The following is a 26,883-nucleotide window of genomic DNA, read 5'->3' on the forward strand; positions in this document are numbered from 1 at the left end:
CCCTCAGCCTGGACGGCTTCCCCAGCCCAATCATCAACGTCACCACTCCCTGCTTGCTTCTTCTGGTTGCTCGGGTGTCTAACCTCCCACCGGGATTTTCAGGGTCATCCATTGCTTTCAGCCGTGTGACTTAAGAGATAGCTCTTTCCATCAATATCAAGCCCTCCTTTAGCATCCCTTAGTCCGAGCCACCACACGGGTCATCCAGACACCATCACACCAGCTCCCCTAGTCATTCTATACTCCTACACTCCTATACTCCTATACTTCTATATTCCTATACCACGCCATATCGCGCTATATTGCTCTGCTCCTATACTTCAGCCCTTCCTTTCCCGCCCCAGTCTCTCAATCCTTCACGCTCCAAGCGAACCACTAGCCTTGGAATATCGCAGAGAAGGCTTGCCTTCCAGACTCGTCTCAATGACGATCTTCATTGCTTCCCTGTATGCCTGCCCTTCGTACTACCACATGGCGGTGTGCTAACTTAAATCGGGTAGCTTTCTCCCCTACACGATTGACTTCCAAGCCACCGAGTTGAGACATGCCCGGCGCAAGTCATCAAGCAGCTCCTCCCACACGGATGGCCGGATCGTGGGCCGGTTGGCGGACTACAACCGGAAACATCACTCAAAGAGCATAAGCCTGTGGACTCCTGGTGCAACGACAGACGATGAAAAGATCTTCAAACCCTATGTCTCTCGTTCTGCGGGTGAAATCCCCGCCGCCGACGATCCCAACGGCCCGGGCCCTAGCGAGCCCCGTACCATCTCCTGGGGCCAGAGCCGTAAGTTCAATCAACCACGCGCTAAGGCTTCATTTCATCCAGAGCCATCCATCTTGAGTCGTCCGCCGGAGGATGATGGCAATCCTCCGTATTTGGATGGCCCGATGGATGCAATAAGCTCGGAAGAAGACCATGGAAGTCCACGTGCGTTGCTTTCCGAGTATGACTGGGTCGTTAAAGCAGCAGAGCAGGGCAACGGCGGCCTGCGGAATGCAATCAACGCTGCCGAAGAAGCGGGCATGTTGGCGGACAAGAAGTGGGTTGGCACTTTGGGTATGCCCATAGACTCGTTGAAAGATGAAACTCGCGCCAGTATCTTCGAGACCCTCGAAGATGAGTTTGAGTCGCTCACGGTGTTTGTCAGCGACAGCGAATTTGAAGGCCACTATTCCCACTTCTGCCGCAATGTCCTTTGGCCTGCTTTCCACTATCAAATGCAGGAGAGCCCTCGACACACCGAGTATGATGATTACTCCTGGAAGCAGTACGTGAAAGTCAATGAAGCATTTGCAGAGACCATTGCTGCATCCTGGCGCCCAGGTGACAGTATCTGGGTGCACGACTATCACCTTCTGCTTCTTCCCGGCTTGCTGCGGGAAAAACTCCCCAAGGCTGAAATCGGGTTCTTCATGCACACTGCATTTCCTTCTTCCGAGGTCTTCCGGTGCCTCAACGCTCGTGATGCGCTGCTTAATGGGCTTCTTGGGGCGGATCTGATCGGCTTTCAGGCAGAAGAATACTGCTACCATTTCCTGCAGTCATGTATTCGCCTTCTCAGTCTGGAGGTATCCGTCGATGGTGTGCAACTTGACCGTCGGTTTGTCCATGTGAAGAACACACCCATTGGGGTGGACGTCAAAGCACTAGATGTGTTACGCAGGTCCACGGAGGTGAAAGATTGGATCGCGAATATCACCTCTCGGTACAAGGAAAAGCATCTCATCGTTGCTCGTGACAGGCTGGATGCCCCGGGTGGCATCAAGCAGAAGCTTATGGCCTATGAGCTGTTTTTGAAGAAGTATCCTAAGTGGAGAGACAAGGTATGTCTGACGGAGTACACATGCCCCATGCAGTACTTGATCAACTAACTTCTTCAGGTTGTCCTTGTCCAAGTCGCTTCGGCTTCAGAGCTGCCTGAACTGGAGGCTCAAGTCTCAAAGATCGCCATGAGGATCAACTCCGTCTACTCGACCTTGACTCACCAGCCCCTGGTTCTCCTACGACAAGACATAAGCTACTCTCAGTTCTTGGCTCTCATGAGCGTGGCTGAGATCTTCATGGTGACCAGCCTTAGAGAGGGCATGAACCTCAGTAGTCATGACTACATCCACTGTCAGGATGGTGTCTTGGCACCACAACGCCACGGCTCTCTCATCCTGAGTGAGTTTACGGGGAGTGCTTCACTTTTCAGTGGGCATGAACTTCTGATCAACCCGTGGGACTATAAAGAGGTGGCCGACGCAATAAATACGGCGCTTGAGATGACACCAGAGCAGAAAGAACGCAATTGGGAATTCTTGCTCGAAAAGAAAACCCCTCATACCGCCGTAGCCTGGTTCGGTTTCTTCCAAGCCGCACTGACCAAAGCTCACAGCATGCAACAGGCTCGCGAACTTGACCAGGTGTCTCCTCTTTCCGTCGACGCCGTGAAAGAAGCATATGACAGCTCCGAATCGCGGCTCTTCTTCCTAGAGGATGAGGGCATCCTGGCTTCTACCACTGGAGCTCCCACTGACCTAGTCGCTCTGCTTGAGCGTCTTTTAGAAGACCCCAAGAACCAAGTATACGTGACTAGCAGCAGAAGCCCCGAACAACTCGACTCAGCCCTAGATGGGCTGTCCACCAGGGTGGGGTTCATCGCAGAGAACGGCTGCTTCAAGCGCGAGATCGGTGCGTCCACATGGACGACGCTAGTCGACATGGAGAAAGCCAAGGACTGGCGCAACGGCATCCGCAAAGTGATCCAATACTACCACGAGCGAACCGAGGGTAGTCAGATGGAAGAACGCCGCTGTCTGATGAACTTCTGGTACAACAACGCTGATGATCCAGAAATCGCGGCGCGTCAGGCATCGGGGCTCGCCGACCAGATCAACGGCACTCGTGGAAGCGAAGCCATCCGCGTGGTCCTCTCTGAGGGCGCAGTGAGTGTCGAGCCCTTGGACGTGACAAAAGCCAAAGCAGCCGAATCCGTCTGGCAGCAGTTACCCCGCACCCCCGACTTCGTGTTTGTCGCGGGCGGTGCGCGAGGCGACGAAGCCCTCTTCCGCTGGGCTAATGGCCTGCATGATGCTGATGACCAGAAGATCCCCAGCGTGACCACCCTCACCGTGGGCGCGCACGCCACCGAGGCCAAAGCTGTCCCGCCAGGCGACATGAGCATGGCCGACATCGTAGACGCCTTCAGCCCTCGCCCCATGGTGCCAGACGAGGCTCCCAACGGCCACTCCAACGGCCACCACATCAATGGCCATACCAACGGCCACACGAACGGGCACTCTTCTGCTCCTGAGGTGAATGGCGTCAATGGAGACAGTCACTGAATACCCCTCGTTAATACTTCTCTAGTTGCATGTTCCGGTCCGCACTGACACTCCTCTCCAAGCTACTACTCCTACTGCTATCATCTATCCTTCTCCGTCTTCTTTTTCTTCATCCTCTCCCTCTCCCCCTCCCTCTGTCCCTACATCTCTCACAACCTCTCCCCAAACCTCCTCTCCTCCTTCCCATCTCCATTCTTCCCTCTCAGAAGAACACACAAGTACCATCCTCCGAACATTCCTCCTTCACCCTCTCGGTGTCACCCTTACCCTGTTTATCCTCTTCACTTCTATTCTCTGTGTCTATTGACCTTGTCTTTTTTTCCTCCTTTTCTCTTTCTTTCTAACCCTCTTTTTTTTCTTCTTCTTTTCCCCTATAATGAACATGACGCGTCACGGCGAATGGAGATGACATGACATGACCATCACATGTCTAGACGACGGACCTCCTACGCGCCCATCGATGTACATCCTTAATTATCATTGCCTTTTTTCCCCCCCTCTTTCGCTTCTTCTTTTCTTCCTGTGCCTGGGCCCGTGCGCGATGATACCGTAGCAATTAAAAGTAGACTAATGTATGTAGTTACTGTAGTCACCTACAGTAGTGAAGTGGTTAGGGGCGCAGTTAGCGCTATCCCATCACCAAAGGGGACTGAAATCCACACCAATCAGATTCAAGACCGCCATTCTCACCCACCGCTACTCGCCTACCCTACCACTCACCACAGACGGACGTTTCTGATTGATCGATTGTTCCAAGGAGAAAAAAACCACATGTACGATCAGGCCACCGTATCCGTACCGAACTCATTCCATCCTATGTAGGAATGGGAGTGGGTGTGGATATGGATATAGGATGGCTATATATGCCGGGGCATGAACGGACTGGAACGGAGAGGGAGGGGGGTCTGTTCATGTCATCGACGCTCGTTGAGTGGTTGGGAGAAGAAGGAAGATGATTATCACACCAGACCAGATAGATAGTAACATACATACATACAGACAGACAAACGTCCGAGCCAGTGTCAGATAATTGAGAAGAGCTGAGGACCTAAGACGAAGACGATGTTGTTCGTTGAAAGATTACAATGCGCCAGAAGAATGGAGATAGATGCATGCCATGACCAGACCTGAAACTCTACCGGGATCCCATCCCAGCACGACGAACCGTAACCCATCTGAGAGGGGGGGCATAACGGACGATGGATATAGATAGATAGATAGATAAGCAACGAAGGGGGGGGGACGTAAAATCATCAGCCAGCGGAATATCGTAGCAACTCAGATCATCCGAAACGAAACCCATACTTGACAACATAGGAGGGAGTTACACTTGGGCGGGGAAAGAGGGGGGAAAGGGGAAAGAAGGGATGGTTTTTGTCTACCGGACGGATGATTCTAACCCCCCACGTCAGCATTGGGTGGTTGGTCTCTTGCTGCGGCAGAAGGGTCGGTGCCCGCTGATATAAGTGTCGGTGCGACCCGTCTCTTTTTCGGTGGTTGCTGGGCCGGCGGCGCGGCGCTCTGATCTTTGTCGTCCTCCTTCTCGGACTCCCCGGCGCGTTTGCCCAGAACGCTGTTGCTGACATGACTTGTCCCACTTTGGGAGGCTGCAGACATGGGGGTCTGTGGCGGGGTAGTGAGCGGAAGTGTCGGAGGCTGGGATGAATGGGCTGCGGTCACCAACGGCACAGCCCCGAGGGTGGGCGTCGGGTTGTTGACCACCGTTCCCGCAGGCTGCTGGGAGCCGGACTGGGTGGTAACCGAGGATACTGAGTTGGACCGTGCAGGGCTTGCGGGAGGGACTTGCGCCGGGCTGGGTTTGGTCGTAGGGGTGCTATTGGTGGGCGTTGGCTGAGCCGCCGCCGCCACCGGAGCCGTGTATGGTTGGCCCAGCTCCCCGGGAGAAAATGCGAGCGTCGAACAGAACCCATCCGACGAGCTCATTATCAGAGTCAATCCATCGTTGGACCTGGTCACAGTCACACTTAGTATAGAGAACTTTGGGTGGAAACTCGCGAGGCAAGGCTTACCATGTCAAATCCGTGAAGGTGGCAAAGTGCAGGTTGCTGACCACGCATATCGGTGTCTGCTGCTGTGTGTCATACACCATGACCCCATCCTGCGTCGCTACGGCATACACAATTCGGTAGGGCAGCGTGAACGCTGGGAGGGGGCTTTGGCTGGCAGCGCGGTCGGTGGTCTTGGGGGTGTTCTTCGCCGGATCAGGTGCTGATGTTGGAGGCTCCATAGAGCTGTCCCCCGTGGAGCTCACTACCGGATCAGGGAGAGATAGAAACGACTCCTCGGCGGATGACGTATCCAATGTGATATGCTTGGCAGGCTGGGGAGCCTGTCGTAGAGTGTAAAAGATGGGCGAGCACCTGACTGCAACAGAGGGTTTCTTCTGGCCCGGGAGATGGGAGATGGGCGGTTTGTTGAATCCCGCACGGGTGTACACATATACTGTGTTGATAATCTCATCCGTAGTCTTTGCAGGATCCGTCGCAGAGACATGAGAGGCTTTATACTGGCCTGCGGGGGTGAACAACAGGCTCCCATCGGGGGCAAACGTCAATCTCCGAAAGAACGATGTGAAGGTCTCATTAGCATAAAGATTGGCGTTCTTCACGCCCAGGCCGCCCAAAAAACTTGGAGAGGGCACTTCCAGCGGCTTGACGGCAGGCAAAGGTAGGGATGGTGCCGGAGAGGCCGAGCGACGGATCGACGGGGAGGATCCAAAAGATGATCGGCGGCTGTGCGACACGGGGGGGGGATCCATGGGTAAATTGGAGGTCATCGGCGTGCCTGGAGTCGAGGGGGCGGGCGAGGCGATAGCAGCAGAGCTCGGTGCTGGGGGTTGGGAGCGAAGCGAAAGATCCGGCGGGGCTGGACTGCTGGATGAGATGCGTTTGGCAGGAAGATCCATCTTAAGGAATTTTCCATGTGAGGTGAGAGTAAATTGGCCATCCTTTGTTTTCAAACTGTAAATGTGGACGGACCGATCTGACGACTGCGTCGCAACGAACTCGTTGAGGGGGTCCCAAGCTACCCCTTGGACATAGTGTGAGTGCTCGGCAATCTGGCGCACCATTTGTCCTGTGATATTCAACCGTCAGTAAAGTACGTCTGAGATACTCGAGAAACAGCGCGCACCTGTTTGGGCGTTATAGATTCGAGCGATGTTGTCCATGCTCCCTGTGATGATGAAAACACCATCCGGCGACCAAGCGAGATCGTAGATTTCCGCACCGGACGAGCGACACATGTGCTTCACACGCCATGTTTCTTTCTCGTCCGAACGGTCTTCTCCCAGCCCAGACTGTGTTTGCAATTCCGATGGGACCCACAAGAGGACGTTGCCGTCATCCCCGGCAGATGCCAGCATCTCGCCTAGAATATTCCGAAAAGCATGCCGTCAGAAAGTAGCTCCGGAGAAGCAGATCCAAGGGGCATTTATCTACCTTTAGGACTGAAACGGACCACATTGACGGCCTGGGTGTGTTTGACTAGCGTGCTCAGGTAGGATACCTTCCGTTCCTCGCCCGTTGATTCCACTTTCCATAGCTATGGTTGTCTGTCAGAAATGTCGTGGGTAACGAGTGGGTAGGATTGGGGGCGCCAATATGGTGAGGGGGAGAGGGTCGTACTCGGACGTTGTTATCACTGGGGGAGGAGAAGCATCAGCTACCAGCAACATAGAACACAGGATAGGATGGACAGGCAATCATACTTTCCGGCCGTAGCCAAGCGACCTTTGCCATTGGGGTCAAAATGAACCGAGTAGATGGGGGCATTGTCGTTGTGCCACGAGATGAGCAACGGGCTGGCCTTCATGATGAGCACGGCCGCTCAATGAGGGCCCCTGGGAAACAACGAGGGAGGGCCAGCGTCCGTTATGCGCCCCGTGAGGGGATCGAGAAATGTCCGGAATAGGAGGCGGTGTCGCAACCGCGAGGACGGGAGGGGAGAAGAGTGGGATTGAGGGTCGGAGGAGAGAGCCGTGCAGTGCATGCAAACAAGCTGCGATGGCTGGGGAAGGACAAGATGAAGAGAGAGGCAGAATGAGTAGAGAGGAGTGTGAGGCAGAAAGGGAAGAAAGGGGGAAGGCAGTGGGGATTATTGGCAGGCGAGACTAATCCCCAGCAGAGTGAATGCAGGAGGAATGAGGCGGAAGAAAGAGAAGCAGCAGCAGCAGTGGTGATGTCGATGCTTCCCGTGTTGGTTTCGCTCTGCGCTCTTCGCTCCCTCGTGTCGCTCTGGCGTTCAACGCGCCCGGCGAATGACAGCCGCCCAGTCCGTCAGCATGATCGGCCCCTGGACATTCCCACTGCAGCAGAGCTTCCAATTCCATCCTCGTCTTGCTTCTCTTCTCTTCCCGCCCGTCATGCCCGTTCTCTACACCCATTGGAATTGGGCTGGGGGATGTGCGCCCGCCGCGCAGTGCCATCCATGGCCCGCTTCCCCCGGGTCGCAACGTCTCTACAGCATGAATGTACATGGGTGTACATGCCAGTGGCTACGGTCCCTGAAAGGTCCCAGTTTGCTTTCTTGCGTTTACTTTTTTTTTTTTTTTAAGTTCCTTCGTTTGTCTTCCCTGGCGTCGTTCTTCGAAAGAAAAGAGAAAGAAAAAAGGTAATGAACAAAAAGACCCCTTCAGTCCGTAATCCTGCATGTCCATGCGTAACGCCAACGTCAATTGTCGCAGACTCGCTTTCAAAATCAAACTCCCACATATCGGGGACAAATCGGGTAATCATACAAGAGAAGAGAAATATCCAGTCCATGGCGGAAGCACCGCGCATAAGCTCTATGTAACCCACCGGCCAATCGTCTCCCCGAACCAGCTGACGGCTTTCTCGCGTCGCTTCTGCCGGGCCTCGTCCTGGGTCTTCATGAAAGGCGTTGCCTCTTGCACATACAGCTTCTGCTGCTCCAGCTGCGCATGGTGTACGCGGATCTCCAGCTCTCGCTCATGCGGAGTAAGCTTGGCCAACGGCTTGGATGGCTTCATATTTTCTGGGATCTTCTCACCTCCAGGGATTACAAGGGCCTCGGGCGTGGTGTCGGGGTTTGGCTGCGGCGCTGCCTGAGGGTTGAAAAGGGAGGTGAGGGGCGGGGGTTCCTGTCCGGCTTTCTTGGCCTCCTTGACCTTTTCTTCGTAGTCCAGCATCTGATGGTAGAGTTTATCGGCGTGCATCTGAATCCGTTCCTCCTTCTCTTCGTCATAGTTGAAGGACGAGGCGTATCCTAAGGCCTGGAGAAATTTCTGAATCACCGTCAGCATGGACCGATTGACAGAGGGCATGGAAAAGAGCCGAGTTCATCCGTGTCCACACTTACAGCCTGGGTGGTAAAACAGCGAGAGAATTTAGTGTTTTCCTCAGAGCACAGAGTCACACGGGCCTCCAATCGTTTCTGCCAGTTGCCTGTCTTGAAGCAGTATGACAAGGCCTCATGCTCCAAGGCGCAATTCTCCATCGAAGCCCGGTGCACCGAATTGCCACGCTCCTTGTACTTCTCAATCACTCGTTCTGCGGACTGCGCAAGCGATTCGTCCTGATCTTGGGGTGGTTTGTAGGTCTTCCAAAGGTGCGCGTAACGGCCATCAGGGAACAGAGAAGCGGCGGGAACGACTGGTTTGGAAGGCTCAGCGCTGTCAGAGGGCCCCGGCTGTGAGGCTTGAGCCTGTGTGTCTACCGTCTGGGGGGCATCCTGGGGAGCTGGCACGTATTTCTTGGGGGCTTCATGCTCAAGGTACTCCCGCAAATCCGGGTCAAGCTTTTTGACGGGGTCGTCCTTGTTCGAGCTGCCCCAGAACAAACCCATGGCGCAAATGCAGGGAATGGATTCGCCGACGCTGAGTAGAGATTGGGACGTAGGAAGAAGTGGGAAGTCTGTGCGCCAGAAGAAGTCGAAGTCGAGCTTGGAAGAATGGCCGGCCGATGCGGAGAACAAATGGAAAGGCGTGCAGCCGGGCGCCAGACCGGATTGGGGCGGGCGGCTTCGATCACCATCACAGCTCCTCCCATCCACCATCTCTCGTCACCTTCTCCCTCAAACCCCTTCCCTCTCGCGTGGTTTGGCGCGTTGAGCTCGGCAAGGCGCCGCTTCTCGGTCATGGCTTCTAGTATGCTACTCTTCGATGCCCTTACCCCTCCAATGCTAACCCATACGCCTACAGATCGAGAGGAGCGGCAGCAAATGCGGCAGCGCGGAGCAGCGTACGCGCATCACCACCCACCCCCCGTACCCCGCGATGCATTGAGCCAGGCCTCCGATTGCTAATGCTATGATTCTCGAACAGGCTACGCAAGACCAAGGCAGTCGACTTTGGCTTCTCGTTTGGCATGACTCCTGCGGCTGATGAGGAGTCCCAACCCGCGTCGCGACCCGGACCCGCCGATGTTGGTATTGCTCTGGAAGCCCCAGCACCACCACCACCACCACCCACAATTACGACGACAACGACCGATACGACGGCGACGACCACTGCTGCGGAGTCAGCAAATACACCACCTCCCATCGTGTCACCGGAGAGAAACCCCCTGTCGCCCCAGGGATCCATTCGCCGAACACCGGGAAGCGCGCGCAACAAGCGTCCCCCACGACCCGACACCTTTGACATACCCACAGAAGAGCCGCCGGACGTTGGGCCTAGTCGCAAGATAAGAAAACTCAGTATGTAAAGTGGGAGTTGTAATGGACTGGACTGTGCTGATCATCAAAGGTCATCCAGTGAGAACTTCGACGACGACATCGCTTGGCGCGCGCGATGAGGATAATAACTCACAATCTCTCCAAAACGGCGTTGATTCAAGCGCAACGGCTCATTTGCCGAAGAAACCCCCAACCATTGATAGCGCACCTCCGATCGAGGAACAACAACCTCAAGAAATACCTTCAGTCACACCCGTAGTATCCGAGGATGCTGTGCCAGAGCAGACGAACGGGGCGGCAGCAATTTCGGAGCCCAAGACTGCAGCAAAATCTTCCTCGCCAATTCCACAAGAGCCCCCCCAAACAAACGGGACGCCTTCTCCACCTGGGCAGAAGACGAAGGGCAAGCGCAAAAGGCGAACATCCCGGGATAGTGAGGGCTCCTCGCGGCGGAGTTCTCGACGGACTTCTCCGCGGAATTCTGCAAGCCCCAAGTCAGCGGATGTGAATGATGAGCTGTTATCGGAACCAATGGATATGTCGTCGGACGGAATACCCGAGACCGCTGAGTCTCCGACTACTGCTGTACCTGAGCCCCCTGAACAAGATAGCATCGTACTCAAAAAAGTTACCGAACCTCCGGTTGTCGCTGGATCGCAGGCCAGTGCTGAAATCCAAGTCACTGATTCGCAAGCTACTGCCGAGGTGGAAATCGCCAGTCAACCGCAGGTTGCGGCAGAAAAACAACCCGCTGCTGAAGCACATGTCATCAATGAGCCTGAGCTCACCACCGAACCGCAAATCGTCCCCGAGCCTGAAGTTGATGAGCCTGAAGTTGCTGAGCCTGAAGCTATTGAGCCCAAGGCTACTGAGCCCGAAGTCATTACCGAACCACAGATCGCTATTGAGCCGGAATCTGCTACCGAAACCAACGAGATAACTCAGCTGCAAGACGGCGCCGAACCCCTAGAAGCCACCGAGCCCGAACAGATAGTCGAGCCTCAAGGCATTACAGCGGAGACGAGGTCCACAACACCTCCACGAGCGAAACGAACAAGAGGCAAACGTGCAGCATCCGCTCAACCACCCTCAAGTACAGTCAAAGTACCTAGAGTTGCCAGAGCTGGCTCGGTAGAAAGCGCACCGGTTCAAGCCAAGGAAAGCAAGAGGCTTCGAGGACGGTTCGGAAGGGCCCAGAAGCCCACATCTGATGTTCCTGTGATAGAAGAAGAGCCGGCCGAGAAACCTGAAGAGGTGGAAGTTACATCTGAGCCGAAGGATGATACTACAAGTCGCAAGGAAACCCGTCAACAACGTCTGTCTCAATCAACGGTGGCTGACAAGAAACCGAAGCGCGCTGGACGCCCTGGAAGAAAGGCCACACGACCCCAGGACATCCAGGAAGAGACACGTCAGCCCGAAGTGCAGAAGGGACAAGAACAAGTGCAACTGCCCGGGCCTGAGGCCGAAGCTGAGCCTGAGCTTGAGCCTGAGGCCGAACCTGTACCCGAACCCGAAACGGAGCAACAGCCAGAGCCCCCACAAGAACCCGAGCCTTCTAGGCCTGCTAGGCGTGGTCGACGCAAGCAACCACCATCAAAGAAGAAAGACGCAACACGGGTCGCCACTGAAGAGCCCACGGCACAAGTCGAGCCTACCGAAGAGACACAACCCGAGCCTGTTGAGGAGATACAACCCGAGCCTGCTGAGGAGGTACAACCCGAGCCCGTCCAGGAAGCACCGCTCAAGAAACGCAAGCCCAGACAACCTCGCGGCGAAACAGTGCCAGTGACAGTCCATCGACTCGCGAACGCCGCTTCACTCAGAGGCATTCTAGAACAAGACTCATCCGACGAGGAAGAAGAACCAACCGACGAGATCTCTGCCAGACAAAAAGCCAAGTTACCGAACCGTGGAGGCGTTAACGCAGCGGATGTACTCGGCCAGATCTGCCGCGAGACCCTCGAGAAGACACTCACGACGCTGAAAAACGGGATTGCCGGCGAAACTAACGCCGCACGGCGTGCGGAATGGACGCGTAAGAAGAAAGCCGTGGAGGCATACGGCACAGAGTTGGAGGGCCGTCTCTTCGAACTGAGCGAGATGCTAGACAGCAACTTCGTTCTCGGACGCCAGGTCAAGAAAGCCAAGCGGGACATGATGGACACCCGGAGCCGACTGTACCAAGTCCGGAAGGAAAGAGAGGCTATAGCACTCCAGATGGACGCTGTACGGAGGAAGCACACAGAGGATGAGAGCGCCAAAATGGTAAGATTTCCCCCTACCCCTTGGAACAACACAATGACCATCAGCATGGCTAATAAACAACCCGCCAGGCCCGCTCAACCATCAACAACTCCCTCCACAGCCTTGACCTTGCTCTCGAGCGCAACCGCCCTGCCCCCGAATCCATGTCCGACTCCACGACCTCCGCCTCCGCCTCCACCGCTGGATTGGAGTTCCTCCTCCGCAATGTCGCGGACAACGTCAGCTCCGTTGCCCCCGGAGCCCAGGGTGGTCTATTGCATCAGATCCGGTCATTCAATGCGCAGCTCGAAGCTACCGCGCGGAGACTCGAGAGTTGATGTACCGCTTACTCTGCTATATTTACTTGAATACTTCCTCTCACTCGACTTCGCTTCTTTTCCTGTGTTACCTCATTTTCAAACAGCCTTTTTTTATTTTTATTTTTTTATTTTCCTGTTCAAATGAATACCCAACGGCATTGTTGTGTAAGGAGTGCGGGTCGGTTGTCGGTTGTTGGTTGGATAATGATGAATCAATAGATTGATGATGGGATTATACTTGCATGCATATGCATGGTGCGTTGCTCTCTTTCTGCTTACGGTCCGGTCCTTCTTTCTTCGTATTCTCTTTTCCTTGCTATTGGATACATTGCTTAGCCTCGTAAATACTATTTTTGTCTGCATTCATCCCTGCTAGGAATAACTTTACCTGCTTTACCCCCGCTGTGCAGTACTAGATAGTAGATAACTGTAGGTACAGGCATCGCATCCCTGCGATCCTACAGATCCCACGTGTGCGTTGTGCCGGTAACCAAAATAACTAGTTATATAGTGCAGATTACCATCACACACCCACCAACCCACCCACCAACAACCCCGGAAAACCAGTAATACCACATTATGGCTTACTTCTCTTCCATACTACACAGGATTTAATCTCCCCCATCCGTATATACTACTACTACTACTACTACTACTACTACTACTACTACTAATCATCCAATTAATAATCCCCCGAAACAGGAAAGACGTACGGAGTGCTCCGTACGGAGTAGGTAACCGCGGCATCGTCCCCGTCCTTATTACGGAATAACCACCGATTTAGTTAGTTATCATTTGTCATCCCTCGGACACAAACAGCCATTACTCAGCCACTGAACCGGGGGAATTCCAGTCCGATGCAAGGGACCCCCGACGCGGTTAGCGTGCCGTTGTTGCCTGGGGGTTGTTGGAATTTGGGCCGCCTCGTTCAATTTCATTCATTCATCCATCCATTCTGACCGCCTACGGTTTTTGGGGGGTTCTGCGGGATTGGAATAAGGAATTGCTGGATTTGATTTGTTTATCTATCATCAATTTAATTTGATATGGAAGGCGGTGGGAAAGGCGGGGAGGGGTGTGTTTTTGAATTCTACCGTCAGGCCAGGCTAGTTATCTACCAGTACCAAGACCAACTAAGACCCTGCCTGTCCCTCTTACTTGTCATCGAACCCAAATGGTCGGTCAGCTAGGGGCTAGCTTATCTTACTAAATTATTACTGTGGTTAAAATTTATCTATCAAGAATGTAAGCACTATCTATCTATCTATCGATCATGCTCTCCTCCCGTGCAGGATTTCTAGCACGTTCTGGTAGCGGCACAGAAAGAAGATTGTGTGGTACGGTACACAGAGATTGATTGCGGAAGCGCGAATTGTCTTCCAGCGTCGGGTCGGACCCATAATTGATTGGAAATCAATCATGGTGGAGCCGTCCTTTCCGAGGCAACTTGGATCATAATGGAATGTAATAATGGGGGGGGTATAGGTGGCGGGATGTAGAATATAAATAAGTAGGCTAGGGGGTCGTCTGTCTGACGGTCTGACTGACAATTGTTTACTGTGGAGAATTGTGTTCTTTGGGCGGATTTATTGCCATTGATCGATTGATTGATTGACTGACTGGATTATTTCGATTTGCGAAGCGGCTTTCATTTTTTATCGAAGAAAACCAACCTACTTCTATAACATCACCACTATGACCAAGTTGTTCTCTCCCATCCAGGTCGGGCGCTCGCCCCTGGCCCATCGTATCGCCATGGCCCCCATGACTCGATTCCGCGCCGACGAGAACCACGTCCCTCTCCCCATGGTTGCGGACCACTACGAACAACGCGCCGCGGTTCCCGGTACTCTTCTCATCAGCGAGGGAACCCTCGTCTCGCCCCGCGCTGGTAGCTACCGCCATGTTCCTGGCATCTGGAGCGAGGCGCAGATCGCAGGCTGGCGCAAGGTGACGGATGCGGTCCACAAGAAGGGCTCCTACATCTACATGCAGCTCTGGGGCCTGGGACGGGCGGCAGATCCCCAGGCTCTGAAGGAGGAGGGAGGCCATGACCTCGTGTCTAGCAGCCCTGTTGCTCTGAAAGGTGGCGCCGTGCCTCGTGAACTGAGCGAGGAGGAGATCTACGCTTTCGTTGGCGATTATGCGCAGGCCGCCAAGAACGCCATCGAGGCTGGATTCGACGGTGTGGAGATCCACGGTGCCAATGGGTACTTGATTGATCAGTTCATCCAGGATGTTGTCAACAAGCGCACGGATGCCTGGGGTGGTAGCGTCGAGAACCGCGCCAGATTCGCCTTGGAAGTCATCCGCGCTGTGGTCGATGCTGTTGGTGCGGACAGGACTGCTATCCGGTACAGCCCTTTCAGCACGTTCCAGAACATGGGCATGGAGGACCCGAGACCCCAGTTCTCCTACCTGGCGAAGAAGACCGCCGAGTTCAAGCTGGCCTATGTGCACATCGTTGAGGCGCGCATCGCCGGCAACGCGGACGGGGAGCCCTCGCCGCACGACACGCTGGACTTCTTCGTTTCGGCGTACGGCAACGCCGGCCCTATCATCGTCGCTGGTGGTTACAAGGGCGAGTCAGCCAAGCACGCCGTCGACTCGCAATATAAGGACCACGACGTGATCATTGCTATTGGTCGTCCCTGGACCTCGAACCCCGAACTTCCTTTCAAGATCCAGCACAACATCCCTCTCCGCCCGTACCAGAGAGATATGTTCTACCTGCCCAAGGATCCTAAGGGTTACATCGACTATGAGTTCAGCGAGGAGTTCAAGACCGCGCAGGTTGCTGCTTAATTGGTGACATGTGTCTTTTCCTGATGTTTTTTCTATTGTGTTGGGCGTTGTGATTGCATAGCATACTCTGATAGATTTGGTTGATACCATGTTTTCCAATTAGAATAGATCTTGATTTGATGATCTTACCCAGTATCAATGCTTGTACTGTACATATGGTTAGAAACGTCGATGCGACACTATGGTTCCACTTACTCTCAACCCCAGATTTTCCTTGTCTGTAAGATCTAGGAACTCGGAATTCTCCTGATGCTGCAAACCCTGGCACTTGCTGTCCCGTCGCCGATTCTCCCACATATAGTACCCTTTCAGAGCTACAGTGAAAACAATCGCGACAGAGACGGTTGCCACAATCGCAGTCTTGGCTGGCATGTATTCCGGTTCATCCTTGGTGCGGAATGACAGCGGACCTAGAATGTTACCGAGACAGAACGACATCAGAACCACGGCATTCATAGTCACTTTCTTGGTATGACCGGCCACGTTGGCACCCGCAATCGAGTACATTAAGGGGAGAGCAGACCCGACACAGTTTGTCAGGTAGCTCCCTGTCAGCTTGGCGCCTTTGTTGTCACTCGGGGCAAATGCCATGAGACAACCTCCCAGGAGACCGCAGCATAAGATCCCGATGACACAGAAACACCGCTTGTCGACACGTCCGGCCAAGTATGTACCGAGTAATATGCTGACCACGCTGACTAAACCTCTAGGGATTGTTAGTAACTCGGTCTCTTTTGTTTTGAACCCGAAGTTCTTGATGATCAAGGCGGAGAAGCTGCTGATTGCCGCATTACTGGTGCTGCTGGAGGCAACGATTACAGTAAGCAGGTAGGCTTGTGGGTCTTTGAAAACCTCAAAGAACTGATCTCATTTGAAATGTTTGTTCTCGATACCCGTCCGATTTTCGCGAAGACGCTTGATTGTCATCATCTTCTCCTCATGACTTAACGTGGAAGCCATAGGATTATCCGGGAAGATAAAAATAACAGTGACGCCGACAGCGATCGTGAGAAGCCCAAAAATCAAAAACATAATTAGCCAGGAATAGAACTCATTGTCTGTGTAGAAGAGGAGCCCGTATGCGACGAGGGCGCCCACTATGGTAGCGGTGCCTGTGCCTAGGTACCAGAAGCCTATGCGCTTCGGTTGTTCTTCACTGGATCAGTCGATGTCTGTCACCTCAAGTTCAGCTACATACCGTCTCTCTTGTACCACATGGAGGTAATCAATATCAATCTGTCCTTGTTAGTGAATTTCTGCTGCATTGAACGGTGTCTTACGCAGGCGCTACTGCAATTTCAAAGCATCCCAGAAGAACCCGAAGCATGACGAGCCCTGGAAAGTTCTTTGCGGCGCAATTCAGTGTATTCAGAAGGCCCCAAAGTGTGACTTGTTTGTCAGTACGGCACAAATCAGAAATCGGAGGTCAGTGACCATTCAATCCTATATACTTTGCAGTGGGTAGACGCTGCATCAGGTAGCCTGTGGGAAGTTCAAAGAAGAGATAGGACACAGCCGGTTTCTGCGCGGGATATCCTGAAGTGAGTTACTTATCAACCCCGCACGACAGGAGTCTGTCCAGATAGTGGCCGGGGTTATCAATATGTCCGGCTTTCGGTATCATAGCTTGTACAGATCAGCAGTCTCATCTTTGCAAGTTGCCGTCAACTGCCAACCGCGATGGAGATGCGATGTTATCGGTCTGGATGCAGCACTTGAAGATTGTCTGGTTTGGATAGGCCCCGAGAAGAATAAGACGAGCCATAAGTGTGCTTTCCTCCGCCTAGTCTTCTTTGGCTAGCTTTCATCTCATGGCCAATCGAGCAATCCTCGAGTGGCCTTGGCTTGAGCGACATGTGTGGGAGTAGCAAAATATCGCTAATCTGCGATGACGGTCATCAGTAGATACTACTAGTAGACATCAATGGAGGCACATGATGATCGGAACCACTCATCAGCCCCAATTTCATCGCTGTCGCGTTTCGCCATGAAGGAGGGAAAGAGGACGCGAGAAAGTTGTTGACGAAGTGCTGGACTGTCTGGATTGGGACAGGCACGTGCACCACCAGAAAAAGCAACCACCATCACCGCTCCCTCCGGGTCATGGCCATCCTTTTCCAGATCAGTAATGACAAGGAAGCAGAGTCTCAGAGCCTTCTGCCACACTCACTATGCCACTACTCGAGTCGGTGAAGCCACCCGGTTACTCGCAATTGGAAATCTTAACTTTCTCGAGAGTTTTGACCCCGCCACCTCCCAGCCATCGATAGGAAGACTGCCACACCCGCTGAGATCCCACTTGGAGCTTCGATAGTCATCGACGCCATTCCGTCGGTAGCTCAGCCATCGACCTCGTCGCTGCGAAAGACCGCGATGATGCCAGACCGCTTCTTGTGTAGATCTCCCTCGGTTCCTCCCCACCACGCCAGAAGCATCATCACCGATCCCAACACCACTTGTCAATTCCACCAAAGATCGTCGCAAACACCGGATCGTGATGGAGTTGACTTGGGCGAGCGAACTATACTAGCTTCCCATCTGGTTGGCATGCCGTGATGGGGCCATACCCCGAATACGCGTGGATGAGAGCCGGGATCTGCAGCCCTTCGGGCTAAAGTTGTGGGCGACTCTCTAACCCGGCGTCTAGCTCTCTAGAGTCTAGATATTTTTGCCTAGTAAGTGAAGCCGACTTGCCGCTTTCGAGCTTTTGCATGAACTATGGAGCAGCGAGTTCTCTGGCCTAATCTCAGTCTTCGCTTCGTGGGAGCCTGTGAACTGAAGAAAGCCACAGTGGACCGGCTCAACCTGGCCGCAGGACCCGGTCTTCCCATCCAGTCCTAGATACCCCCCACCACCACCACTTTCAACCCAACCTCGATGCAGTACAATCCCCATTGTCTCTCCGAGAAATACTCCACATTTTCTAGCCCAAAATTGAGGGGCGCAGAGATAAAAGAAGTCGAAGCGAAGGGAGGGGAAAACAAACCCACCACCATTGCATGATTGCATCATAGCTGTTGAATCTCAAGCGGGCCCTAAACCTAAGATCACAAATCCAGCAAGCGTACTCCGTACCAGAAGTCCTTCTGGAACCCCCCTCCAACCACTCACACCCGACCATCCAAGACACCGCATCTCCGCACGCGGAGACCTGGCCCAGTACGGACAACAAGAACCCGGTACGAACAAAAAAGAGAACAGCCTCGAAAGGCAATCCCTCCCACTGTGGCGCGCGTTTCTTGGAAGCAAAGCTCCATCCTGGTCAGTTTCCGCTCCGCCGAACCGAGGGTGCCGAGTAGTCGCATTCCGCCCTGTCATTTGTCCAGGCAGGACCTCATACCCATGGCTGCTTCATCATGCCCGGCGCGGGGAACGGGAATCCCCCAGACCCGGGCCAGCAAACAAAACAATTAATGGCCCAATTGTTTCCTGGGTCTCGGTACCAGAGCCATGGATGTGGAACAACCAGACAACGACTCTTTGCGGTCCGGACGTATGGAACGCTCATTCTGTCTTGAATCCCAAGCCATCTGTGTACATAGGAGAGAAAATGATCTCTGATTTGTCATTTGGCCTTTCCCGAGGGAATCCAGGACTGGCAGAGTTAATCGCCGCAGCGTTAGTGATTGATTGCCATGTCAACTCACTCGATCAACAGTACCAGATCCAACCCCCTCCGTCGATCCCCCTCACCTCATCATCCCGTGACCTCGCCAATAATACCCCAACACTGCTTCCCTACATTGTCCACAGGGATGTCCCTACGTAATCGATCAACGGACGTGCCCGCCATCTGCCACCAATAGTTTGGATTCAACTCCTTTGTCAACTTTTGATAGCGGGTGGATCGTCAACAGAGTTGAGGCCACCCGCACATACTATGGTACGCACAAAGTACGTGACCCCCAGTCTCTCAGTCTCAGAGCGTAGATCTGGATTTCCTTCCCGGTTCGGCATATGTACAGAACAATAGTCACTTTAGTATGTCCTCCCTCGCCCAGTAGGAGAATATTATACTGATGGTACGGTTGTACAACTCATCGCGTATTCCAAGCCCCGGATGAACAAGCAAACAACCGGCCAGACAGACAGGTCAGAGCCAAGCATCCAAATCTGGAACAAATACGACACGCAGCCCGCTAGGATGTATACTCGCCGGTACGGCAGGTCGTTTACGGAGTACTCTCCACGTGGAGTCCATCCATTCATCCATTCAACCATCTTCCTACTATGTGCATAATTCCTTCCCCTCGTATGCAACACATATGTACCGTGCAGAGTAGTAATACATACGGTGTGCGTCTCCAACACCTCCAAATCGCGGATCTATGCGCCTGATCTGGGGATTCTAGACTGTCACTCGTGTTGGTGAGGGGAAGTTTCCTCGTATCGTACGCACATATGTACATAGCTAGTAGGTACTTGAGTAGGCAGGAAGGTGGGTGGGTTGGTGTCCTGCCTATCGGATAATATCAACATGTAGCACGCTGTGCGGAGAGCTGGTACACGGCTGAGTATGTAGTATGTAGGTTGGTGGATAGTAATTACTACGTAGGTACTTACTAGGTCATGTGTACGGGGGACAAGGGTACCTGCTTTTTTTTCTGTCCGAACCGAATAGGAAATTAATGTTAAGGTCAGACAACATGTAGGAGTAATATGGTAATTAGGTCCTGAATTGGGCTATTTACTATTTGATGACGGGTACTTAGAGGCCGCGTGTAGATATGTATATACTTCGTTAATACATAAAGCTGGATAGACTATCTAATTCTACTAGTACAGTAGGACTATAGATACATATACACTTTGCTAGATCGGTGTCGATCATAGGAAGATAGGATCTACACGCCTACATACCTACCAACCAAATATACACATACAAAATTCTATATTCTCGTGTCTCCGTCATGCCCACAGAAACTCCCGTCGCAGTACTCCATATACGGAGTACACTATAGTTACTACACAGGTACTCCCGCACAGCGGGGATAAATGGCTAAATGCCCCGCCAAGCCAACCCTCCTCATTAGCGAATAAATCAGGGTTTTCCAGGATATTAATTAGCAGCGCAACAGCAACCTAAATTGGCCAAAGTAATTTTTCGCTGTGTGCGTGGTAGAGTCTAGTAGCATAACATAAATGTTGATTGTTAGTGAGTCACACACACATAATGCCAGTCTGAGACAAAATAGATTAGTTGATTTTTTTGATTGAGTGAGTTGCGCTGTTTTTCATAACAATCCCTACATTATTGCGGCGTAGTTACCGCATCTAGATAGGACATATGGAGTAGATTGATAGGTAAGTAGGTACTGGGTAGGTTTGTCACTCTGGCTCTCAGCTCATATCCTGCCCGAGCGTCCCTGTCTATCTGGCGTCTGTTTGCCGGATGAAGCATAGCATGTTGTTATGAATTAATGTTGATATTGACAATTGATAATTGAGGGTGCACGGGCATACGTACTTGTCTCTTTACTTAGTGGGTTAGTATTAGTAGTATTATTATTAGTATTATTATTATTATTATTATTATTATTATTATTATTATTAGTATTATGACTCTGTATTAATGACATTTGCCTAGGCAGCGTGGCACAGTGTGCCTGGCCCTGGTTTGGTCCCATTGATGGAGTCGTACGGAGCACTACTCCGTACTTCTACTTACATACTAGCGACTAGCGAGGCCATATACCGGCCCGGATTCCGTCTTCCGTGGAATGAAATCAACCAACCAACCAACCAACCAACCAGCCAACCACCATTCTCACCTCGCCCTCGCGCCAAGGGTTATCAGTATCACTATCACCCAGTTCTGCTGTCCTACATACATACTCATCTAGCTTTCTAGCTATCTAGAACCCAGCTGAACTCGTGATCTCAAGAGCTAGTGCGGAGTACTCCGTACGAGAAGAGGTTAGAGGAAGAAGAGAGGCGAACCGCGACCGAGCCTTTTTTTTTTTTTTTTCTTTTGCTTCTGCACGCGTACGTAGGTTCACATGCACACTCCAGAATCCAGATAGGTGGATAATTCAATCGTTGGAACTTGGAAAAGCTGGAGAGCTACCTAAGTCCGGCCGAGTTTGCATCCTAGCTGCAGCAGTAGTGGACGGCCGGACCACGATCTAGGGCGGAGCTGCTGCTGCACCATCATGACAGTCCACCAATGCTAGGTAATTGGGATGGGTCTGCGACTGGGGAGCTTGGTGCCGACCTAGTCTAGCCCTCATTAGACTGCCTGAATGCCGGCCTATCAGCTATCTAAGTACATACCCTGCATCACGGTTCCGGTAGTGGTAACCAATAACTAGCCAAGGCGACCTTGGTCAGGAACAAGCCCCGGATAGATAGAATAGATATATAGCACGTTAAAAAAAAAGTCAAGGGATGTTCAACTTCTCCCAGCCTCCGCGGGGGTCCTGGATCAAGTTACATGCTTAGGTCGTTGTTACCACAGAAACGCCCGCTTTCATGAACAGTAGGCCATTCTGATGCCAGAGGAAACCCTGCAGCGTGCCTTGTACCTGGCATCGCCCCTCGTGTTGGATGCGAGGGGACTGGGAAGGGAGGGACAAAAGCCACGGCCTGGTTTACCGACCCGAACTCCGCGCCAACCGCTGCAGCTAACGAACTCGATAGCTAGCTAGCGAGCTTGCAAGTTCCGAGGTGCGGTGCACATCCACAGTCCACACAAGAAATCAGGCGATATCTATAGGCTGGACGGTGGATGCGTAATGTGTAAGTGTAGTTGCGCGTACCTTTTGTGGTTTGGATATAAGTGCATTTTGTGAGTAGATATCGCGTGTCACTCTGACAGCGGACATTCCCTGCCCCAACGACCGACTATTGAATGTTTAAATTGCAATCAGGGATTAGAATCAGAGCGAGTCCCGACTAGTCAAGGTATATTTGCTGGAACGTTGTCCTCTTGTCAGTGTCAACCTGTCAAAGGGGTGGTTTTAATGAGGATAAGCAGTGAGAGATGGGTCTCGGGGCGGTTCGAGCTTGTTCATACGCCATCGCTGAGGCTATGGGCGAGAAAAAAGGGGGATGAGCATCAGAAGTGCGGCTGGCGTCGTTCGAGATTGACATGAACAGGCAAGAGAATCGTCGACGCGGCAGAACGGTCGCCAAGGGGGGCCCCAAGTGGGGACGTCCCTTTTGCCGCGGCGAAACAAACCGGGAATGGGGCCCACTCGCACAAAAACTTTACTACTGTGTGCTGCTATGCTACTTTGTCTCCGAGTCTCAGATGGACTGTTCGTAGACTGCGGACTGCAGCCATTCATATTGACTCACCATCTTGCTCACGGATCCAGCGCCTGTCGGGTCTCTTCCGCTACCGCATACGGGGGCTTGACCATCTGGAGCCGATAGGCATAGTGAGACCTAGAGCGTTGTTGAACGCCGACTATGTAGCACTCTAACCTCTAGGTCAATGCAGATCATGGTGACGGGGATCGTGTACTTTTTTCTGCCCTTGCTCATGAGAATGCATTGTGTGATCTGCCGCGGCCTCGGTGGTTACCAAACATCGCCGGTATCAGCATCAAGAGCTCTGGAGATTGAAGGAAGAAGCTTGGGGCCAGCCTCTTCCGCCTGCGCAGTGCTCGAAGGAAGCGCAAAGGAAGATTAAGCATATTGGGAATCCATCAGCCGCGTCTCTGTATCAGAGTGCATCCGTTAATACATTTAAGGCCGCGATGAATAAATACATCACGCCTTCGGTTTCGAGACTCGGAGAGCATCAGATTTCGGGACCGATCCACTCGGCACTGGCAGAGCACTGCAGTACCGCACAGAGCTATGCAGAAGGCTAGCAGCAGGTACGGTAGCACCCTGGCTATCTAGGCCAGCAGCCACAGCCAGAGAGCTAGGCTGCTCACAGTTAGCAGTCAAGCCAAGGGCCCCGCATTCGCAGTACGCCAAAGGGTTCCACCAGAGTCGGTGGCCTCTCCAATAAGCCATGCCCATTAGGATTAGTCTGTATGGGACTGAGTCGGGTCCTGGTCGCGGAGGGGGCAGCTCCTTGCAGCTGTGACTGTAGCGACCCGATGTTAAATCGGACGGAAGGGAGAGAGATTCAGTGTTCGGGTCAGGAGCATCGACGGTAGAGATCATACCGTCTCCGTCGCAACTCGCAACCGTGGGCAATGGATCAAAAATGAGAACCCATTCGCCTGGGGGTGACATTCATGGAGAAGTGACAGCAGCCACGGATCGTCCGGCTGAGAACGAGCGCTTGTAATTACCGTACTACTCCGCTGAGGTAATCTAGTCCCAGGTAACTACTATCGGAGTCCTTCGTGCCTACATTGGGAGCAGATGAGCTGCTTCTGTTGCATCCTGCATATGGTGAATAGAGCCCCGTCTGCAGCTCAGATGTAAGTTGTAACAGATTTAATCTTCATGAGACGTGAACATCTAGCTAGTCAGGGCTCGTGAACCATGAATCAGAGAGCATGGCATAGCCTCGCTGGTACGGAGTACTTAGTTACTATATAGGACTGGCATGAGAGCCGAAGATGACTGGAAGTAACGGAAATACGGTAATGGCGCATCCGGCCTATGGCAACGCAGGAAAGCGAGCGCGAGACCGGCTGATTGCGGCATATGCGGGTGCTGATTGGCTGTTTCCCCAGACCTCGGGCGCATTTATTCTCCACCCGCCCTTGCTTTTCCCCGGTCTTGAAAAGTCAATCGGTGTTAGGAGGGAGTCCGTCGTGCATCCAGTTATCCAGTACAGGACTAGAAGTTGAATGGGTAAGTGGGAAGGTGCTACGGAGTGCTCGCTACTTGCTAAGGTACGTAGAGTCCCGGCTGGACGAATGGAAGGAATGTTCCCTTCATCCAGCCCGGACTGGACCCTGTGCCCGGCAACCTACTAGGTAATTAAGCACACTGGAAGCACTTTCCCCCCCGCTTTCCAATGGCCATGGAAAGTCTATTTGCGGGCGCCTCCAATGAGCCGCGGGTGGCCAGATGGACGATGGAGAGAGCATACTACCGCAGGATGATGGAGGATCGTCGTCTCTCCAAAATCCCAAGTCCCGATGGTGAACAGCGTCCAAGTTCTCGTTTTACCGTTCTAGAGTCAATTAGGGACATTCAGGCGGGAGTGGCCCGTCAGGTGGATTCCTGCACATCGTTTTAGTTTTAAAACCGGCCCTAAATTCGTGCGCTCCACTGCTGCTCATCCGCCGACAAAGCACGATAGAGTAATAATAATACGAAGAAAATAATAATCAGGCCAGAGGGGAAAATCATTTTTTTTCTGATTTCCCCCCATCCAAGAAAGAAAGAGGGAAAAAAAAAAAAAAAAAAAAAAAAGAGCTGACTGACTTACCAAGTACCAACCAACCACTAAACCCAGCCTAACCCCAACTAACGGTCCTTCCTCCCAAATCCGGTAGATTGCTGGCTCCCCTGCAACCTTCGCTCGTCCGGTTGGGTCTCATCGCCCGTCAATCCTAAAGGCGACGTCCGGGCCCTTCTTCTTATTTGACCTCGTTTCCCCTCTTCTTCCACCTCACCTCCCTCCCCCTTCTCCTCATTGCTTCTATTTATTCCTCGAACACCTGGCACGGTCCCGGTTCTCGTGACGATAATTTCTTGCTGATCCGCCCAGCAGAGCTGTGCGCATCGTGGTTGTTTTCTCCTTTCTCCATCCGCGGTTTCATATATATTCCTCTCCTCCACCCTCCAGCTTGCTGGATTGCCTCTGGGATCTTAAACCACCTTAATCAATCTCCCTCCTGTACCTGAATCCTTGATCGGATCATCGGCCTTAGATAGTCATAATGTCGGCACAACACGCGCCCCTCGAGAAGGACATGCTTCCTGACAACGACTCCAACGGCGGTGCGCCCATGCACCATGAGATGTCGGCGGAGGACACCGCTAGAGCCGCTGCGCGCTTTGGCTATGGCCCCATGGCCCATGTCAACACCACTGAAGCTAACCTGCGTCCCTTCGGAGGAGAGTTCCAGCCCGGTCTGTACAAGTCGGTCGAGAACCGCAAGTTCGCCAACCCGGCGCCTCTGGGCCTCTGCGCTTTCGCCCTCACCACTTTCCTCCTGAGCTTGATCAACATGGGAACCCGCGGTATCTCCGCGAACAACATCGTCGTCAGTCTGGCTTTCGGATACGGCGGTCTCGTTCAGCTACTTGCTGGCATGTGGTATGTTCTCCAGTTTGCTTCCATTGGGTGGTTGTGACCCAATCTAACTCGTCGCACAGGGAAATGGCCATCGGAAACACCTTTGGTGCCACTGCGCTGTCCTCGTACGGAGGTTTCTGGATCTCGTTCGCCATTGTGTTGACCCCCGGTGGGTTTGAGATCGCCTCGTCGATTGAATCCGCCGGCGGTGCAAGCATGTTCTACAACTCGATGGGACTGTTCCTCATGGTGAGTTTTGCGGCCAATGCGAGTGCGAATGCGAGTGTGAATGCTGACTGTCATCCGCAGGGTTGGTTCATCTTCACCACCATCATGCTGTTCTGCACCCTGAGATCCACGGTTGCTTTCTTCCTGCTGTTCTTCTTCCTCGACCTGACCTTCTTGCTGCTTGCCATTGGCTACCTGCGTCCCAACGCTGCCGGCGAGCCTAACCCCCCTATCATCAAGGCGGGTGGTTTCTTCGGTCTCCTGGCTGCTTTTGCTGCATGGTACAACGCACTGGCTGGTATTGCCGACAGCAGCAACAGTTTCTTCATTATCCCTGTTGCCCACTTCCCCTGGTCTCCCACTGCCCGCAGCCGTGTCAAGACCGAGCGCGAGACGGTCTAAGCGCGACGGCGCAGCAGCATTTGTCTGGGCGCAGGCGCGAACAAGGCCCGGCGAAGAAGCAACCCAGAGAGAACCCTCACGAAACAGTAATACACCTCCACTTATATTTCAGATACCCATTCTTGTAGGGCCATTGCTGCGCAGGGAATGGTCCGGGTCATAGACCGTCCGTGGGATATACCAGGCCTGCAAACCCCCTGTAGCAGGTGCGAATGGTCCAAACAAGTGTTTCTTTCCTTGTATTGGTTTCCCATTGGGACAGGTTATATCAAGACGGATAATGGCGCGGCAGTCTGTTGTCGAGAACAATGGACGGGGGACGGTTTTGATTTGATGTTTGTTTTAGCTCTTGTTCATGAAATTATTGACCTTGAATGACCACAAATGAGGTACGTCAGCATTCTGTAATATCTTGTAAAGGGAATTACCTGAAGTCACGGCGATCATCCATTGTGTCGTATCCACCAAGCCCCCCTCATAATCATAAAGTAGTGGTTGGACAGAGTACTCGGTACTATTTTCCATACTGCAAGTCCATCCATAGCCAGTTCAGTCAGGTCGCACCTCGGCAAACATAAGCTTTGCCGATCACGCAAGGGAGCATGAACCATCACCGCACTACTATGCAAGGAGCACAATGTATAGCTCGGGGCATCACAACCGATATAACAAAGAGATAAGGACTCGTAACCCCGCACCCAAGTCGTGTTGTCCTCGATAAAGAAACAAAAAAAA

General features: G+C 52.8%; 7 protein-coding genes across 7 annotated transcripts; 4 read left to right on the forward strand and 3 right to left on the reverse strand.

Moving 5' to 3' along the window:
- The first annotated feature begins 167 nt into the window (after window positions 1–167).
- On the forward strand, window positions 168–3,615 carry BO70DRAFT_87718 (trehalose-6-phosphate synthase). The gene is made up of 3 exons (XM_025548812.1): window positions 168–446; window positions 501–1,827; window positions 1,885–3,615. Exons 1-3 carry the CDS (start codon window positions 424–426, stop codon window positions 3,328–3,330), a joined length of 2,796 nt encoding a protein of 931 aa, XP_025403643.1. The 5' UTR covers window positions 168–423; the 3' UTR covers window positions 3,331–3,615.
- An 823-nt stretch (window positions 3,616–4,438) lies between these two features.
- Window positions 4,439–7,313, reverse strand: BO70DRAFT_87665 (putative chromatin assembly factor 1 subunit B). The gene is made up of 6 exons (XM_025548811.1): window positions 7,061–7,313; window positions 6,978–6,993; window positions 6,792–6,894; window positions 6,484–6,720; window positions 5,361–6,426; window positions 4,439–5,299 (listed from the first exon to the last, which is right to left on the reverse strand). The coding sequence occupies exons 1-6, from the start codon at window positions 7,162–7,164 to the stop codon at window positions 4,726–4,728; spliced, it is 2,100 nt and encodes a 699-aa protein (XP_025403644.1). The 5' UTR covers window positions 7,165–7,313; the 3' UTR covers window positions 4,439–4,725.
- Window positions 7,314–7,909: 596 nt separating this feature from the next.
- Window positions 7,910–9,226, reverse strand: BO70DRAFT_358644 (uncharacterized protein). Its single transcript, XM_025542341.1, has 2 exons — window positions 8,671–9,226; window positions 7,910–8,596 (listed from the first exon to the last, which is right to left on the reverse strand). Exons 1-2 carry the CDS (start codon window positions 9,154–9,156, stop codon window positions 8,138–8,140), a joined length of 945 nt encoding a protein of 314 aa, XP_025403645.1. The 5' UTR covers window positions 9,157–9,226; the 3' UTR covers window positions 7,910–8,137.
- Window positions 9,227–9,392: 166 nt separating this feature from the next.
- Window positions 9,393–12,910, forward strand: BO70DRAFT_426091 (uncharacterized protein). Its single transcript, XM_025547747.1, has 5 exons — window positions 9,393–9,457; window positions 9,512–9,551; window positions 9,635–10,008; window positions 10,058–12,255; window positions 12,324–12,910. The coding sequence occupies exons 1-5, from the start codon at window positions 9,448–9,450 to the stop codon at window positions 12,570–12,572; spliced, it is 2,871 nt and encodes a 956-aa protein (XP_025403646.1). The 5' UTR covers window positions 9,393–9,447; the 3' UTR covers window positions 12,573–12,910.
- Window positions 12,911–14,093: 1,183 nt separating this feature from the next.
- BO70DRAFT_358647 (alkene reductase) lies at window positions 14,094–15,526 on the forward strand. The gene has a single exon (XM_025542342.1). It carries the CDS (start codon window positions 14,250–14,252, stop codon window positions 15,357–15,359), a length of 1,110 nt encoding a protein of 369 aa, XP_025403647.1. The 5' UTR covers window positions 14,094–14,249; the 3' UTR covers window positions 15,360–15,526.
- Window positions 15,495–16,686, reverse strand: BO70DRAFT_392852 (putative MFS transporter; the record flags this gene model as incomplete). The annotated part of the gene is made up of 5 exons (XM_025546314.1): window positions 15,495–15,506; window positions 15,555–16,201; window positions 16,253–16,510; window positions 16,558–16,595; window positions 16,640–16,686. The coding sequence occupies 5 exons, from the start codon at window positions 16,684–16,686 to the stop codon at window positions 15,495–15,497; spliced, it is 1,002 nt and encodes a 333-aa protein (XP_025403648.1).
- Window positions 16,687–24,902: 8,216 nt separating this feature from the next.
- Window positions 24,903–26,148, forward strand: BO70DRAFT_329565 (acetate uptake transporter family protein; the record flags this gene model as incomplete). Its single annotated transcript, XM_025540784.1, has 3 exons — window positions 24,903–25,539; window positions 25,599–25,767; window positions 25,828–26,148. The coding sequence occupies exons 1-3, from the start codon at window positions 25,160–25,162 to the stop codon at window positions 26,146–26,148; spliced, it is 870 nt and encodes a 289-aa protein (XP_025403649.1). The 5' UTR covers window positions 24,903–25,159.
- Between the last annotated feature and the right edge of the window lie 735 nt (window positions 26,149–26,883).

Source organism: Aspergillus heteromorphus (assembly GCF_003184545.1).
Source record: "Aspergillus heteromorphus CBS 117.55 chromosome Unknown BO70scaffold_2, whole genome shotgun sequence".
NCBI lineage: Eukaryota > Fungi > Ascomycota > Eurotiomycetes > Eurotiales > Aspergillaceae > Aspergillus > Aspergillus heteromorphus.